Source organism: Chamaea fasciata, unplaced genomic scaffold (genome assembly GCF_029207755.1).
Source record: "Chamaea fasciata isolate MVZ Bird 193981 ecotype frontalis unplaced genomic scaffold, bChaFas1.0.hap1 SCAF_21, whole genome shotgun sequence".
NCBI classification, from domain to species: domain Eukaryota; kingdom Metazoa; phylum Chordata; class Aves; order Passeriformes; family Sylviidae; genus Chamaea; species Chamaea fasciata.
In genome coordinates this window covers 5,296,423-5,307,946 of record NW_027094106.1, presented here as the reverse complement: position 1 = coordinate 5,307,946, position 11,524 = coordinate 5,296,423, and the positions used below count along the sequence as shown (strand labels likewise).

The 11,524-nt window shown below is 50.7% G+C and overlaps 2 protein-coding genes and 1 non-coding gene across 8 annotated transcripts in view; 2 read left to right on the top strand and 1 right to left on the bottom strand.

Annotated features, from left to right (window-relative positions):
* The first annotated feature begins 470 nt into the window (after positions 1-470).
* LOC136300124 (Z30 small nucleolar RNA) lies at positions 471-568 on the top strand. Its single transcript, XR_010723625.1, has one exon. It is a non-coding gene; the product is annotated as a Z30 small nucleolar RNA (small nucleolar RNA).
* Positions 569-2,973: 2,405 nt separating this feature from the next.
* Positions 2,974-5,776, bottom strand: PEX12 (peroxisomal biogenesis factor 12). 2 transcript variants are annotated; one of them, XM_066202074.1, is made up of 3 exons: positions 5,626-5,776; positions 4,676-5,220; positions 2,974-4,027 (listed from the first exon to the last, which is right to left on the bottom strand). In XM_066202074.1, exons 1-3 carry the CDS (start codon positions 5,749-5,751, stop codon positions 3,628-3,630), a joined length of 1,071 nt encoding a protein of 356 aa, XP_066058171.1. In that variant the 5' UTR covers positions 5,752-5,776; the 3' UTR covers positions 2,974-3,627. The 2 variants fall into 2 exon arrangements, with proteins under 2 accessions (XP_066058171.1, XP_066058172.1); XM_066202075.1 differs by lacking the exon at positions 5,626-5,776 and adding an exon at positions 5,307-5,426.
* A 133-nt stretch (positions 5,777-5,909) lies between these two features.
* The window catches only part of AP2B1 (adaptor related protein complex 2 subunit beta 1), a 75,200-nt gene continuing 69,585 nt past the window's right edge, over positions 5,910-11,524 (top strand). For 2 of the 5 annotated variants that reach the window (XM_066202288.1, XM_066202283.1), the window contains exons 1-2: positions 5,920-6,001; positions 10,128-10,185. In XM_066202288.1, coding sequence (XP_066058385.1) covers positions 10,149-10,185 — 37 coding nt within the window. In that variant the 5' untranslated portion in view covers positions 5,920-6,001; positions 10,128-10,148. Of the gene's footprint in view, positions 6,002-6,924; positions 9,754-10,127; positions 10,186-11,524 lie in introns of those variants that run through there. The other 3 variants (XM_066202284.1, XM_066202285.1, XM_066202286.1) reach the window with 3 other exon arrangements.

Sequence of the window (11,524 nt, the reverse complement as noted above, 5' to 3'; positions counted from 1 at the left end):
TGGTTGAGGAGGGTGAAGCCGGCCGAGGTGTGGGGCATGTGGGGTTTGCTGAGGTGCGGGGAGGATATTTGGGAATTCAGGGGATGTGAGGTTGGGGTAGGGCGGGGGCACGGCCAAAGTAACTAGGGACTGAAGAGCTGCTGGGACGTGGTGGGGAGGATACAGGCAAGGAGATGAGAAGAGAGTGCAAACGTGCGGCATGAGGGAAGGGAGGGATCCAAACAGGCCTGTGGAGCCTTGGAGAGACACTACAGCAGCATTTATAGGTATGACACGGTTTTTTTCCTCTTGGATTTGCCTGGTTCTGGCTCTCCTGACCTTGGAATGCCACTTTGTGGCCTGTAGGAGGGATGTCACCTCCGTCCCTGTGCTCCCCTGCTCCACCTGCATCATCCTCCTAGGGAGAAGAAAACCTCCCAGCCCCTGCCTTGGGAGCAAGCTCCCTATTGAAGGCGAACAGATTTGCCCAGAAGCAATGATGAGCGAAGTATAGTCTGAACTGGTATTGCCGGGACTCCGTGTCTCTGCTCTGACCAGGGCATGATCACGTAATCTTCTCTCTGAGCTACTTCAGGCTAAGCTCGTCTGCAGGGAACAGCTTTGCTGTTCTTGAAACTTGGATGCACCCTAAAAAAAATACTAAGAACTTTTAGCATTTTCTTTTAACGACAGAAAAACAAAGCCTTGGTTTGAAAAGTATCCCAAATACTTGTTGCTGCAGCTTTAGTGTGAGCTTGCAGTGGTGGGGGGGATGTGGGTTTCTTCCTGCGTGTGCAATGCATCAGGAAACTCCAGATATTCTGCCACTGTGTCTTCTCTGTAAGTACAATGCAGACTCTGAGCTGTCTGTCCTATAGAAGCTCATTAGCAGTTAATTCAGCTGTATTCCCATGTAGTGCTTGCCAGCAGGGAGCCAGGAGTATTTTTGGAATACTCTATGAAGTGCAGCCCCTTACAGCTTGAGGGACAGGCAAGGAAAAGAGATGGGGCAATTCTCTAATTCAGTTGTTTTGTTCTTTTCCAGGTCCTGATGACATCTTTATATTGATTTCTCTCTTCCTGTGGAGAAGGAAGCATCTCTGGGGAATATATACCTAGGAGTATGTTACAGTGGTTTTCCCTTAACAGGAGGAGCCACTTTGTTTCTGTTAAGGAAGTAACACTCAGTTGCTTCATGCTCTGTAATTTTTGAACACTGCCTGGATGAGCTGTGAATGTGCCTTAGGTTCACTAAAGAATTTTTAAAAGACTTGCAAAGTCAAGTCCTGGCAGTGGGATACTGAACAACTCCAGTGCTGCTGTTAATGTTGGTGAAATTGTACCGAGCAACACCAAAGCATCCTGAGGGTGTATGTGGTACATGGCTCTATAGGAATCACTAATTAGTATGTAAGTCCAAAGGTTGGTTTAATAAAGTTGGTGCTCCCTGAAAAAAACTTCTCTTGTCAATCTTTTGCTCATTGTGTTTTTAAGCACAGTTAAAAAGCAGATAAATGGGAATTTTTCTATTACCCCTATTGATTTTGTAGCTTTGTTTTAGAGCAAGAAACCTGACAAATGAGTTTTTATTTGGCTGCTAAGGACAGGAGGTTTCAAAGGAGTCAAATCCAAGCTGGCATCCTGCATCCAGCTCCAGGAACACTCAAAATCTGCCAGGTAGCTGCTGAGCCTGTCACCATGGTGGGTTTGATGCTTGTTACTCAGCTGAGCTTTAAAGGGCAGTTGATTGTGTGAAAGAGTAATTACAGCTGCTCAGAACTGGGAGGCTTCGATGTGGGTGGTTCTGTGCAGGTCCTGGAGTTGGCCAAATCCAAGTTTGGCAGGGACAGGGTGTTGTGCAGGAGTGGAAAGCAGCCAGGGCCTGCCAGGCAGGCATCTGGTGGGCATTTTGGGGAGAGGAGAAGGGATTATTCCTGGGAGAAGGAGCTGGAGAGGCCCTGGAGCAGTGCGGGATCAGATAACTGCATTAGAGAGAGGATGAAGCTCCCTGCAGTGCTGGGGGGTGAGTGTCCCATTCCTTCCCAGCTTCTCCCTGAGCAGCAAATAACTTGGAAAGTACAGGAAGGATAAAAGGAGAATAAACCTATCCTGAGAAGGGATCATCAATCAAATGCTTATTTAAATGAGCTGTTGCACTGGAGTCATCAGGACACTAACAAAAAGTGGTTTGGAACCTCAGAAGATCTCACACCTCGATGTGATTGTCTTTCAGTAAGATGTGTGTGTTCTTACTGGCTCTCTAAAGGAAGAGAAGTATCTTCATGGATCCCATAGCTACTGGAAAAGCGAGAAATTAGACAGTTTTTATTATTCCATAGTGGTACAGGTAAAAGGCTTGGGGAGGTGTACAGAGATAAGAATAAATCATCAGGAACAAATCTCATTTATTAGGTGTTTTGGAAGATTGAAATTACTGCATTTTCCCACATTATTCAATAGCCTTACTCTCTTGCTTACAGGTGAAGGAGGATATTGGAGATTTTTATCTTCTGAAGCAGAGCTAAAGTGGAGGGCGAATGAGAAGCCTGGTTCAGTGGATTAAATATTAGAAGATATCTCTTAATCTGCAAAGACCAGAGTGGGGTCCTGTTCTTTGTGCAGCCAACTTTGCTCTTGTATTCTCTAAGCACTGTCACAGTGATATCTGGAGCACTGCTGCTCCCTAGAGTCAGGAAAACAACCTATGCTGAAAAACCAGGTGTCAACCATGTCACACAGGTTTTCTTTCCTCCATTTCCTCCTGTGTGATGTTCTGTTCTGATATGAATGTGCTACATGGCTGGGACTGGAATACCTGCAATGTAATGCTCAGATATTAAAGATCCTCAGCCTACAAAGTGCTCATCTTACATCCACTGCCATCACATGGAAAGATGAAAGCAGCTTTAGTCTTGTCTCTCTTATGTAAATAGAGCCCCCAGAGGAGCAAACTCTTTTTCCAATAGCCAGAAAATAATTAAATTAGGTTCTCAATCAAGAAAAAAATTTGCTTTATAAAAGCATATAATAATGAATGCAAAGACTTATTTAACAATAAACCACTCTCATCAGTTTTAATCTGGATTGTCATTTTCTCTCATGTGCAGAAAAAGTCACATTCCTCTTGTCCATCTTGTTCCTTTAAAGAGTCTAAAGTCTTTATTGAGAACCATTGATGGGAATTAGGAGGATGATGTTCTCAATTCCAAGGTGAAAAGCCTGGAAATGCAGGAGACTGAAGAGCAGAGGTTTAAGCTCTGACAAGGCCAGAGCTCACCCTGGGCAGCACAAGGGCCTGGGAAGATGCCCACGGAAGGAAAACTTGCCTGGAGAATTTCCCTATACCTCTTTCATTTGCTGGCTCATGCCCTCCAGCACCACCAGCACTGGTCTTTTGATCCTCACATCTGCACTCCTCTTACCCAAATCAACGTCTCCTCCCTTTCAGCTGCTCTTAAGGCATTTCTGTGCTGGCTGACGGGCTGGGGGGGCTGTGTGATCCCTCTGCAACTGCCAGGATGTTTGAACAAAGGGCAGAGCCTTGCCACAACGTGCAAAGGCAGCAAAGCTGACGAACCACCGAGTTCCAATCGCCATCGAGCTCACTGAGGGATGCAGAAAGAGGCGCTGGCGGCTCCTGGGAGCCTTTCAGCTCTCAGGGGAGTAGAGTTTGACCAGGTGCTGCAGCTCAGTGGCATAGCCCGTGACGGGGCAGCGCTGGTGAGCCTTCACGTGGCTGTAGGCGCAGCGGTAGCAGAAGACGAAGCCGGACGTGGCCAGGGCCGTGGCGTTCACACGCACCTTGCGGCACAGAGGGCACACGCTCCTCAGGCTGGGCAGGAGAGCCGAGCTGGGCTCCTGCTCCAGGTGCACGGGGGGTGGAGGCGTGGGGAGGGCTGTCAGGGACTTGATGGTCTCCTGGTTCTCCGAGGAGTACCACCAGTCCAGGAACTGGAGGAAGAAGACGCTGACGGACAGGCCAGTGGACAGGGAGAAGGCGATGCCGCCCAGGGCTTTCCTCAGGGCCGACTGCACTCGGGAGGTAAAGCTGCAGCAGAGAGAAGTAGGGAGAGATGGTTACTGCTGCACATTTACCCATCTAGAAACCATGGGGAAAAGCACTTGGGGAGTGACTTCTTCACACAGCTCCTTTATGCTAAGTTAGTTGGCCAGCATGTCCCATGTTTGCACTTATTCAGATATTTCAGATTTTCTTTTAAGGAAGATCCAAATCCTGTTTTTTTCAGAAGCCTAAATCAGAAGAATTTGGATTAAAGGATCCTGGACCACAGAGTGCTTCACTTCTGGATCACCATTTCACATTGTGGCCATGACTAGCTGCTGCTGAGGAAAATCAAAGAAATACATTTCAATCCTTTCAGCAACATTGCTGCAACTGCTGCCTCTCCTTTGCTGGAAAAGTGCAGGGGAAGACTGAACAGGATAAAGGCTTGCATGCCCAAAACCACCCCCAAACTCTGAAATTTAATTACCACAAAATCATTCCAAGCTAATCCCTGCTACTGGTTTCCTTATTTTCACTCACAATAGATCCTTTTGGAGCACTTTTTGTCAGAGCAAACTTTCATCTTGAATTTCTGGAGAGCAAGGCACTTTTACTTGCACCATCACCTCTAAAATTTACACACCCACTGAACCCCCTGGAGAGCAACAGCTGAGCCAGGTTCTGCCATACCTGTGTGTTTGACTTGAGGTGGTTTCAGCCCATTTCTTCTCCAGGGCCTGGATATCCTCTGCAGTCAGTCTGACCAGGCGGACACCAGCCAGCTTCAGCATGGGGGAATGATGCTCAGCCTTGCCCAGGATGTAGCACAGTTGCTGGATAAGAAACCAGCCCTCCCAGGTCATGTTTACATAGGGGTAGGCAGCTAGGAAGGCTCTGTAGAAGCGCTTCCAGGATGACGAGGGAGGGTGGATGGAGTACTCATCCTCTTCCCTCAGGCTGGACACCAGTTTCTCCAGCTTTCCTTTCAGGTAAGGAACAAGAACCAGCAGGAGCAGAGACTTCCAGTGCTGCCTCTTTGGCAGGCCAGCTGTGGCCAGAGGTTGCTGTCTGCCATCTCCCATGGGGATCCTCTTCAAGCTATAGAAGTTCTCAGAGAAGGACGCGCTGCACCTGGCCAGGTAGTGCTGCTGGAGCAGCAAATCCAGAAGGACGTAGATCTCATCAAACCAGTGCCACAGGAAACCGTATCGGGCAGGATTAGACTCAGCCAGCACCTGTTGAAAAAGAGATATAAAACGGGAGGAATCAGAGCAGTTTGGGTTGGAAGGAGCATTAAAGATCATCCGGTTCCAGCCCCTACCATGGGCAGGGACACCTTTTACTATCCCAGGCGGCTCCAAGCCCCGTCCAGCCTGGATCTGAACACTCTCAGGCATGAGGCAGCCACAGCTCTCTGGGCAACCTGTGCCAAGGCCTCCCCACCCTCACAGGGAAGGAACAGAAAGCGGAGTAAAGTGCTGTAATTATAAATCACAGCAGCTACAATTCTCTAATTCTCTATTCTATAATTCTCAACACAAGCCAGGTGGCTCACAACTGTCCCGCTGCCTGCGAGTGCGGCCGGAGTTACAGGCCGGCCCCCCTCCTCTCCCTTCACCCGCGGCCCGCCTGGCCCTCACCTTGACCAGGTGCTGCAGGGCGGGTTTCACGGCGGCCATCAGGCTCTCCTGGGCCACCGCCTCGAACACGGAGGGCCGGTCCCCGCCGGCCGGGGCGGCCGTGAGGTGCGCGCCCACCTCCGCCATGACACCGCCGCACCGCCCCGCCGCCAGGGAGCGCCGCGGCCCCGCCCCGCCCACCCGGAAGCGCGGGGCCGCCGGCGCTCCGCCCGCCGCCGCCGCTCCATGGTGGCGGGGCGCGGCCGCTCTGGGCGGGGGAGGGTTTGATCTCGCTGCTCGCGAGCCCGCCCCGCCCCTCCGCTTCCGGTTCCGCCGCCGCCCCCGCAGCGGTGAGTCCGGTCCGTGAGTGGGGCCGGGGCTGAGGGCGCCGGGAGAGGTGCGAGCGGCGCTGGGGGCGTGGGGAGGGGGCACGGGGAGGGGGCACGGGGAGGGGGTGAGGGCCACTGGTGGGGAGACTGCGATAGGGCGGGTGGGGCGCTGCTGGAGAATAGGAGGGGCTGAGGGGATGTGGGGAGAGGTGAGGGCAGCGGTGGGACGCCGGCATAGGGTGGGGCGGGAGGCGGTGTGAGGCCCTGGTGGGTACGGGGGTAGGGCGGGGAGGGGTTAGGGAGGGGCTGGGGGCGATGGGAGGGCGCTGGGAGGGGATACCGGGGGGAGACGAGGGGTGGGGGACTGCCACAGGGTGGGAAGGGGATACTGGGAGAGGCGAGGGGCACTGGTGCGGTACTGGGAGGGACACCTGGGACAGGGTGGGAAGGGGCACCTGAGGGGTACTGGGAGGAGGAGAGTGGTCCTGGGAGGGGGAACTGGAATGGGGTGGGGCACTGGGAGTGGCTCTGGTGTCGGACTGGAAGAGGATGTGGGGTCACTGGGGGGTCTGGGCAGGTGGTTGCAGAGGAACTGGAGGGGGAGGATGAGGAGTGGGGTCAGTGGGCCCTGGGAGGAGCCGCTGCTCTGGGGTGAGGTGGGGGAGCCGTGAGATGGTCTGGGATGGGGCTTGGTGGGATGGGAATGAGCACAGCGAGCTACTGGGATACCGGTGGGAGCAGGCAGGGATAAGGGCTGGGTGCTGAGAGGGACTGGGAGTGCTGCGGAGGGGAACTGGGATTTGTGGGGAATGCTCCTCTGACTGGGGGGTACTGGGAGAGCTCTGGGGAATGGTGCTGAGGGGGAAGGGCTGGTGGGCAGGGGGCTTGAGGGGGGGTCCTGGGATGCCAGTCTGGAGTGTGGCTGGGAGTCCTGCTGGAGGTGTGGGAGGGGCTGGCAGCAAAGCTGGGATGGGGCTTCCAGGAATGGGGAGGTGATAGGAGGGGCAGGTGGAATGGGGACCACCAAGGGGGTGTTTGGTCCCCAGGATAGAAACAAAATCCCTGTGCCAGCACAAGTTCAGGGCTGCAGGCACAGCTCCTCCCTCTGCCATTCATGTTCCATTATTTTCCTGATTCTCCAGTGGCCTTGGGCCACACCTGGGCTGTCATGCTGCTCCTTGAGAGGCTTTCCAGGAAAAATGGGTGGCACCACTTACACTGGAGTTAAACCAGGGATCACTGGAGAGATTTAGGGATTGATGGTTTCAATGTCCAGGCGCTTGGCTCAATCCCAAGGCCCTTAAACCTGCCACCCTCCTCTGTGGGATCAGAGCTGGGGAGTGGGTCAGGCTGCCTGGAGCCGTGTGTGGGGTCAAGCAGGTGTTGGTCAGACACAGGGTCAGGTTTTCTGTGTGGGTGTTTGCTGAGGAGGCATTTGTTGCTTTGCTTCAGTCTACGCTGAAATGTCAAGCCACTGTTTGTAACATTAAGCATTGCTGGAGCTTTCTGGAGCCATTCCTCTTTTCCATCTCCTGTTTGCTGGGGTTGGATCAGGAGGAGCTTTCTGCTGTCAGCTTTGTGCATCTCTTGCCTGATTCCACCTCAGCACGTGCTGGGCACAGAACAATAGCGAGGAGGAGCAGTCTAAAGTAGATTTTCCTTCTGAAAATACAAGGCTGTTCATGATGTTCTCATTTACCTCGCCTCTCCTCGGCTTAGATTTGTGTACAAGGAGCTGGCATTTTCTGCAGTCACACAAACAGCAGTGTTTTAAATATCTGTTTGGGTTCCATTTGCTGTAAAGCATGCTGAGATTGTTAGTGATGAGATAATAGCCAGTGCTGCTGGCAGGCTGTCTCTGAGCAGTGTGCAAAAGCAAGCTCTGACACACATGGAGCAGCAATCTGTGTGCTTGTGAGAAAAGGAGCTTCATCCTGTGCTGCACTTGGAGCAGGGCAGTTTGGTTATTGACCTCAGTCAGCTCTCATTCACATCTGTCAGAGGAGGTTGGAATGTTCTTGGCCCTGTCTGAGTGTTTCTAGGAGTCTTTGTGTTTCCAAGTATATGAAAGGAGAAAAACAACAGTATCTGAAAGGAGTGAAGCTACAGAATGTGCTGCACTTGGGGTTTAATGACCATCTCTGAAATTCAGCAGGGTTCCTTCCTCTCTGTGTGTGGCTTAATGCAGCTGGGCTGATGTTCATGGTGTTTGGGTTGGGTTTTCCCCCCCCCCCTCGACTTTCTCTCTAATCTGCTGCTCTGGCCCCAGTTAAAGCTGTATTAAAGTAGCTCAGTTGAGATGTGACCCTGGATGACAAATCCCCACATAATGCAAGCAAAGAACATCGAGGCCACGTTCAGTGCTTTTCACGTGGCACTGTGCCAAATACTCTCACAGAGAAAAACATTTTAAGTCTTCCTTTTAAGCGGAGCTCAAGCCCAAAGGACTCTGTCAGCAATAACATTGCAGCTGAACACAGACTCTGATTTTAATTACAAAACAAGCTCCACAGCAGCCTCTGCTCTCGGGGAGGGGGGGCTGTGAGATTTTTGCTGGAAAAATTGCACTCCCTGTGGCTTGTGTGGCTTTCCCAACCCAGCCCCTGTTTTGGAAGGAGGTTAAACCTCCTCTGCATGAGGTATGTGTTTTCAGAGCTGTGTCCAGGCTTGGCAGGAGCAGAAAGGGAGAGAAATCAAACCAGAGCCAGTAATTCAGCCTAATTGGATGAGGTGGAAACCGGGCAAGGCACAGGGCAGGCAGCAGCTCCAAGAAACTGGGAAAAGCAACAGGTTGATCCTCATCCAGATATTTGGGAATTGCACAGGATGACCCCACAAGAAAGGGGTGGAATTTGGGGCATTACCCCTCAGCAGCTGCTGGGAATTCAACTGCTGGGGTATTAAACTGATCCAGGTGGATGGGGGAGAATGGAATGGTGATGGCATTAGGGTTGGTGAAGGGGTGAGGAAGGGAAGGGTTAAGGAACAACAATCTGACTGCACTGCTGGGCACTCCTGGAGTTCAAAGCTGTGCTGGTCCTTTTGCTGCTGAGCCAGCAAGACCTGCAGGGTTTAGAGGCAAGACAGGCAGCATTTAGGGAGCAGATGATTTACTGCTTTGCTGGCAGCCTTTAAGGTCGTGGAAGGATGTGTAAGAAAAGGGGAATTGGGACAAAAAAATAGAAAAAGGAGGAAAGAACTTATAAAATCCTTTTTGAGGTGGTTTTGGGGTCATAGTTCCTAGCACTGATACAGACTTTTAACAAAAGCAGTAAAACTGCCCACTCCTCTGCTTATTTTGAAAATTGTTACATGTTTGTCACAGAGCTTGCAATTGTAAGAATAAAATGATGGATATCCACATATGTTTAGGCAATCCCTGTATTCCAAGGCATTAATTTAGGTCTGTGGAGCAAGAGAAGTGCTGGTGAGACCACTCTCGTGGCTCTGCTGAGCACTTGCTGCTCCAACAGCATTTTTCCATCCTGTCCACAAGAAAAAAAAAAAAAAAGGAAAAAAGCAGAGCAGCACTGAAATAACGAGCTTTGTGTGTGTGTCTCAGAGGTGGGATGTCAGATCTTGGCAGAGAAATATTTCAATTTCAAGCTTGAAAGAACTGAAAAGTAATGGCTTTTCTTTTCAAAAGAAACCACTGTTTTGCATCTGCTGGGAACAAAAGGAGGGAAAGGAATGAAAGGCCTGGGGGTGGGTGTTGCAAGTGGGGTTAATTGTGCCTTTCCATCAAGATGCAGCACAGGCAGATATCGTTAGGGGGAGATGACAGTTTCCTTTGTCTGAAGGGTGGACTTCTCACTGCCAGGCGAGACACTGGATGTGTTTTTCCTTGGAAAATGGATCTGTGTACCCAGGGAAGCCAGCTGCAGAGCACACCAGCGTCTGCTGGTTATAAGGAGTTCAAAAAATGCCTCTTGCCTGCTGAGACTGAGAATTTAGGGAGCTGGGCTGAGCACCACTGTTGTGTTTCTACCAAGCCCTTTAAATCCCTGGCTTTGCCAAGTAAAACCAGCAGCAGGTGCAGGATGAAGATTGGGGAACTCGTGCCTGTGCGGCTTTTGCTTCCTCCTTCATTCACCAACCGTCCTTGCTCTGAGCTCCTGCTTCACACACACTGGCTGTTGCCACCACACAGCATTTGGAGCTGACTTGTTCTTTTTTTATTCTTCATATTCTCAGGTGTTTTAAGGAACTGGAACCATGACGGACTCCAAATACTTCACGACCAATAAAAAAGGTTGGTGTTGAGCTGGTGCAGTGGATTGGAGGTGGTGGGTGGCTATTTTTACACAGCTTTTTTAACTGCGTGCAGGAGAACTTGTGCTTTTCTGGTAGCTCTGTCCTTGTTTCTCTCTTCTTAATCATCCAGGGAGAAACTTCCAAAGTAGGTCACATGGTGACAAAAGACAAAACTGGGGTATTCTACATTTTTATGATGCACAAAATGGCCCAAATTGCTGCTCTTTCAAGGATCAGAAAGAAAAACAGTGGGGTTTGAGTGCAGGTCTGGCCAGAGACAAAGTTTTAGTTATGGACTAACAAGTGCCAGGCTAAGGATGGTTGTTAATTTGGGCATCACAGGATTAAGTTGATGTGAGGAATTTTAATATTTTGGATATATACATCAAGCAAACATAGTGGGTTTTCCTGCTGCCCTTTTCTCCAAAGCTGAAGGTGCTCTGTTTGACTTTCCTCTGCCTTTTCTGCAGGTGTGGTGGTTCACCTCAGGACAAACTGCTACCCCTTAAAAATGGGAAGCCTGGAAAGGCTCTTTGTGATTATTTTACTCATTCAGCTATTTCAGAGCAGGGCTTGTTCTGCTGAGACTGTCCCAGGCAGATTTTCTAACCTGTTCTTGAACAAAGCACTGTTGCTGAGTGCAATTTAAGCCTGATCGTTCTCCAACAGATCTGGAAAATGGTTTGCATTAACCTCTCCTTTGCGAAATGGCTGAGTGCTCCCTCTGAGTGCCTGCCAGTGAAAAAACCCACACTGTTGATCTATTTATGTGTCATTAAGCTTCACAATGGGCTCATAAATGAAGCTCATGCAGTTGATATCTCTGGAAGGAGCAGCTCTGAGAGTTCAGAGCTGAAGGCAGGTTTTTGTGGGCTGGCTGCAGGGAGCCAGTCTGGGCTGGGTGAGAGCTGGAGCCGTCTCAGCTCCGCTCCACAGGGCACGAGCTCTGGGTGAGTAATGCCAGGCTCTTCCTCAGGCAGGAGGGATGACGAGTGGTCTCTGCACTGCAGCAGCTTCTCTTCTTTTTTGGAGTCCCTGGCAGTCTCTCTGTGTCAGATTTTAATTAATGCTCTGCTCTGAGCAAGTGTAGGGATGGGAAGTTGGTGTTGGAATTTTGTCAGGGATATTTTGGTGTTTGTAACGTGTGCTCAGGCTGTGGCTCCCAGTGGGAATGCTGCTGGCTGTCCTTCCTTAGGAAAGCTGTCTGTGTTGGGAGCATTATCCTTCTCATACCACTGGCTGTGTCTGGAACAGACAGATAAACAGCCTTTTGCCCGTGTTGCTTTATTTTATAAACTTGGTTGCCACTCTGGTGACCCGGCCTGAACTGACTTTCT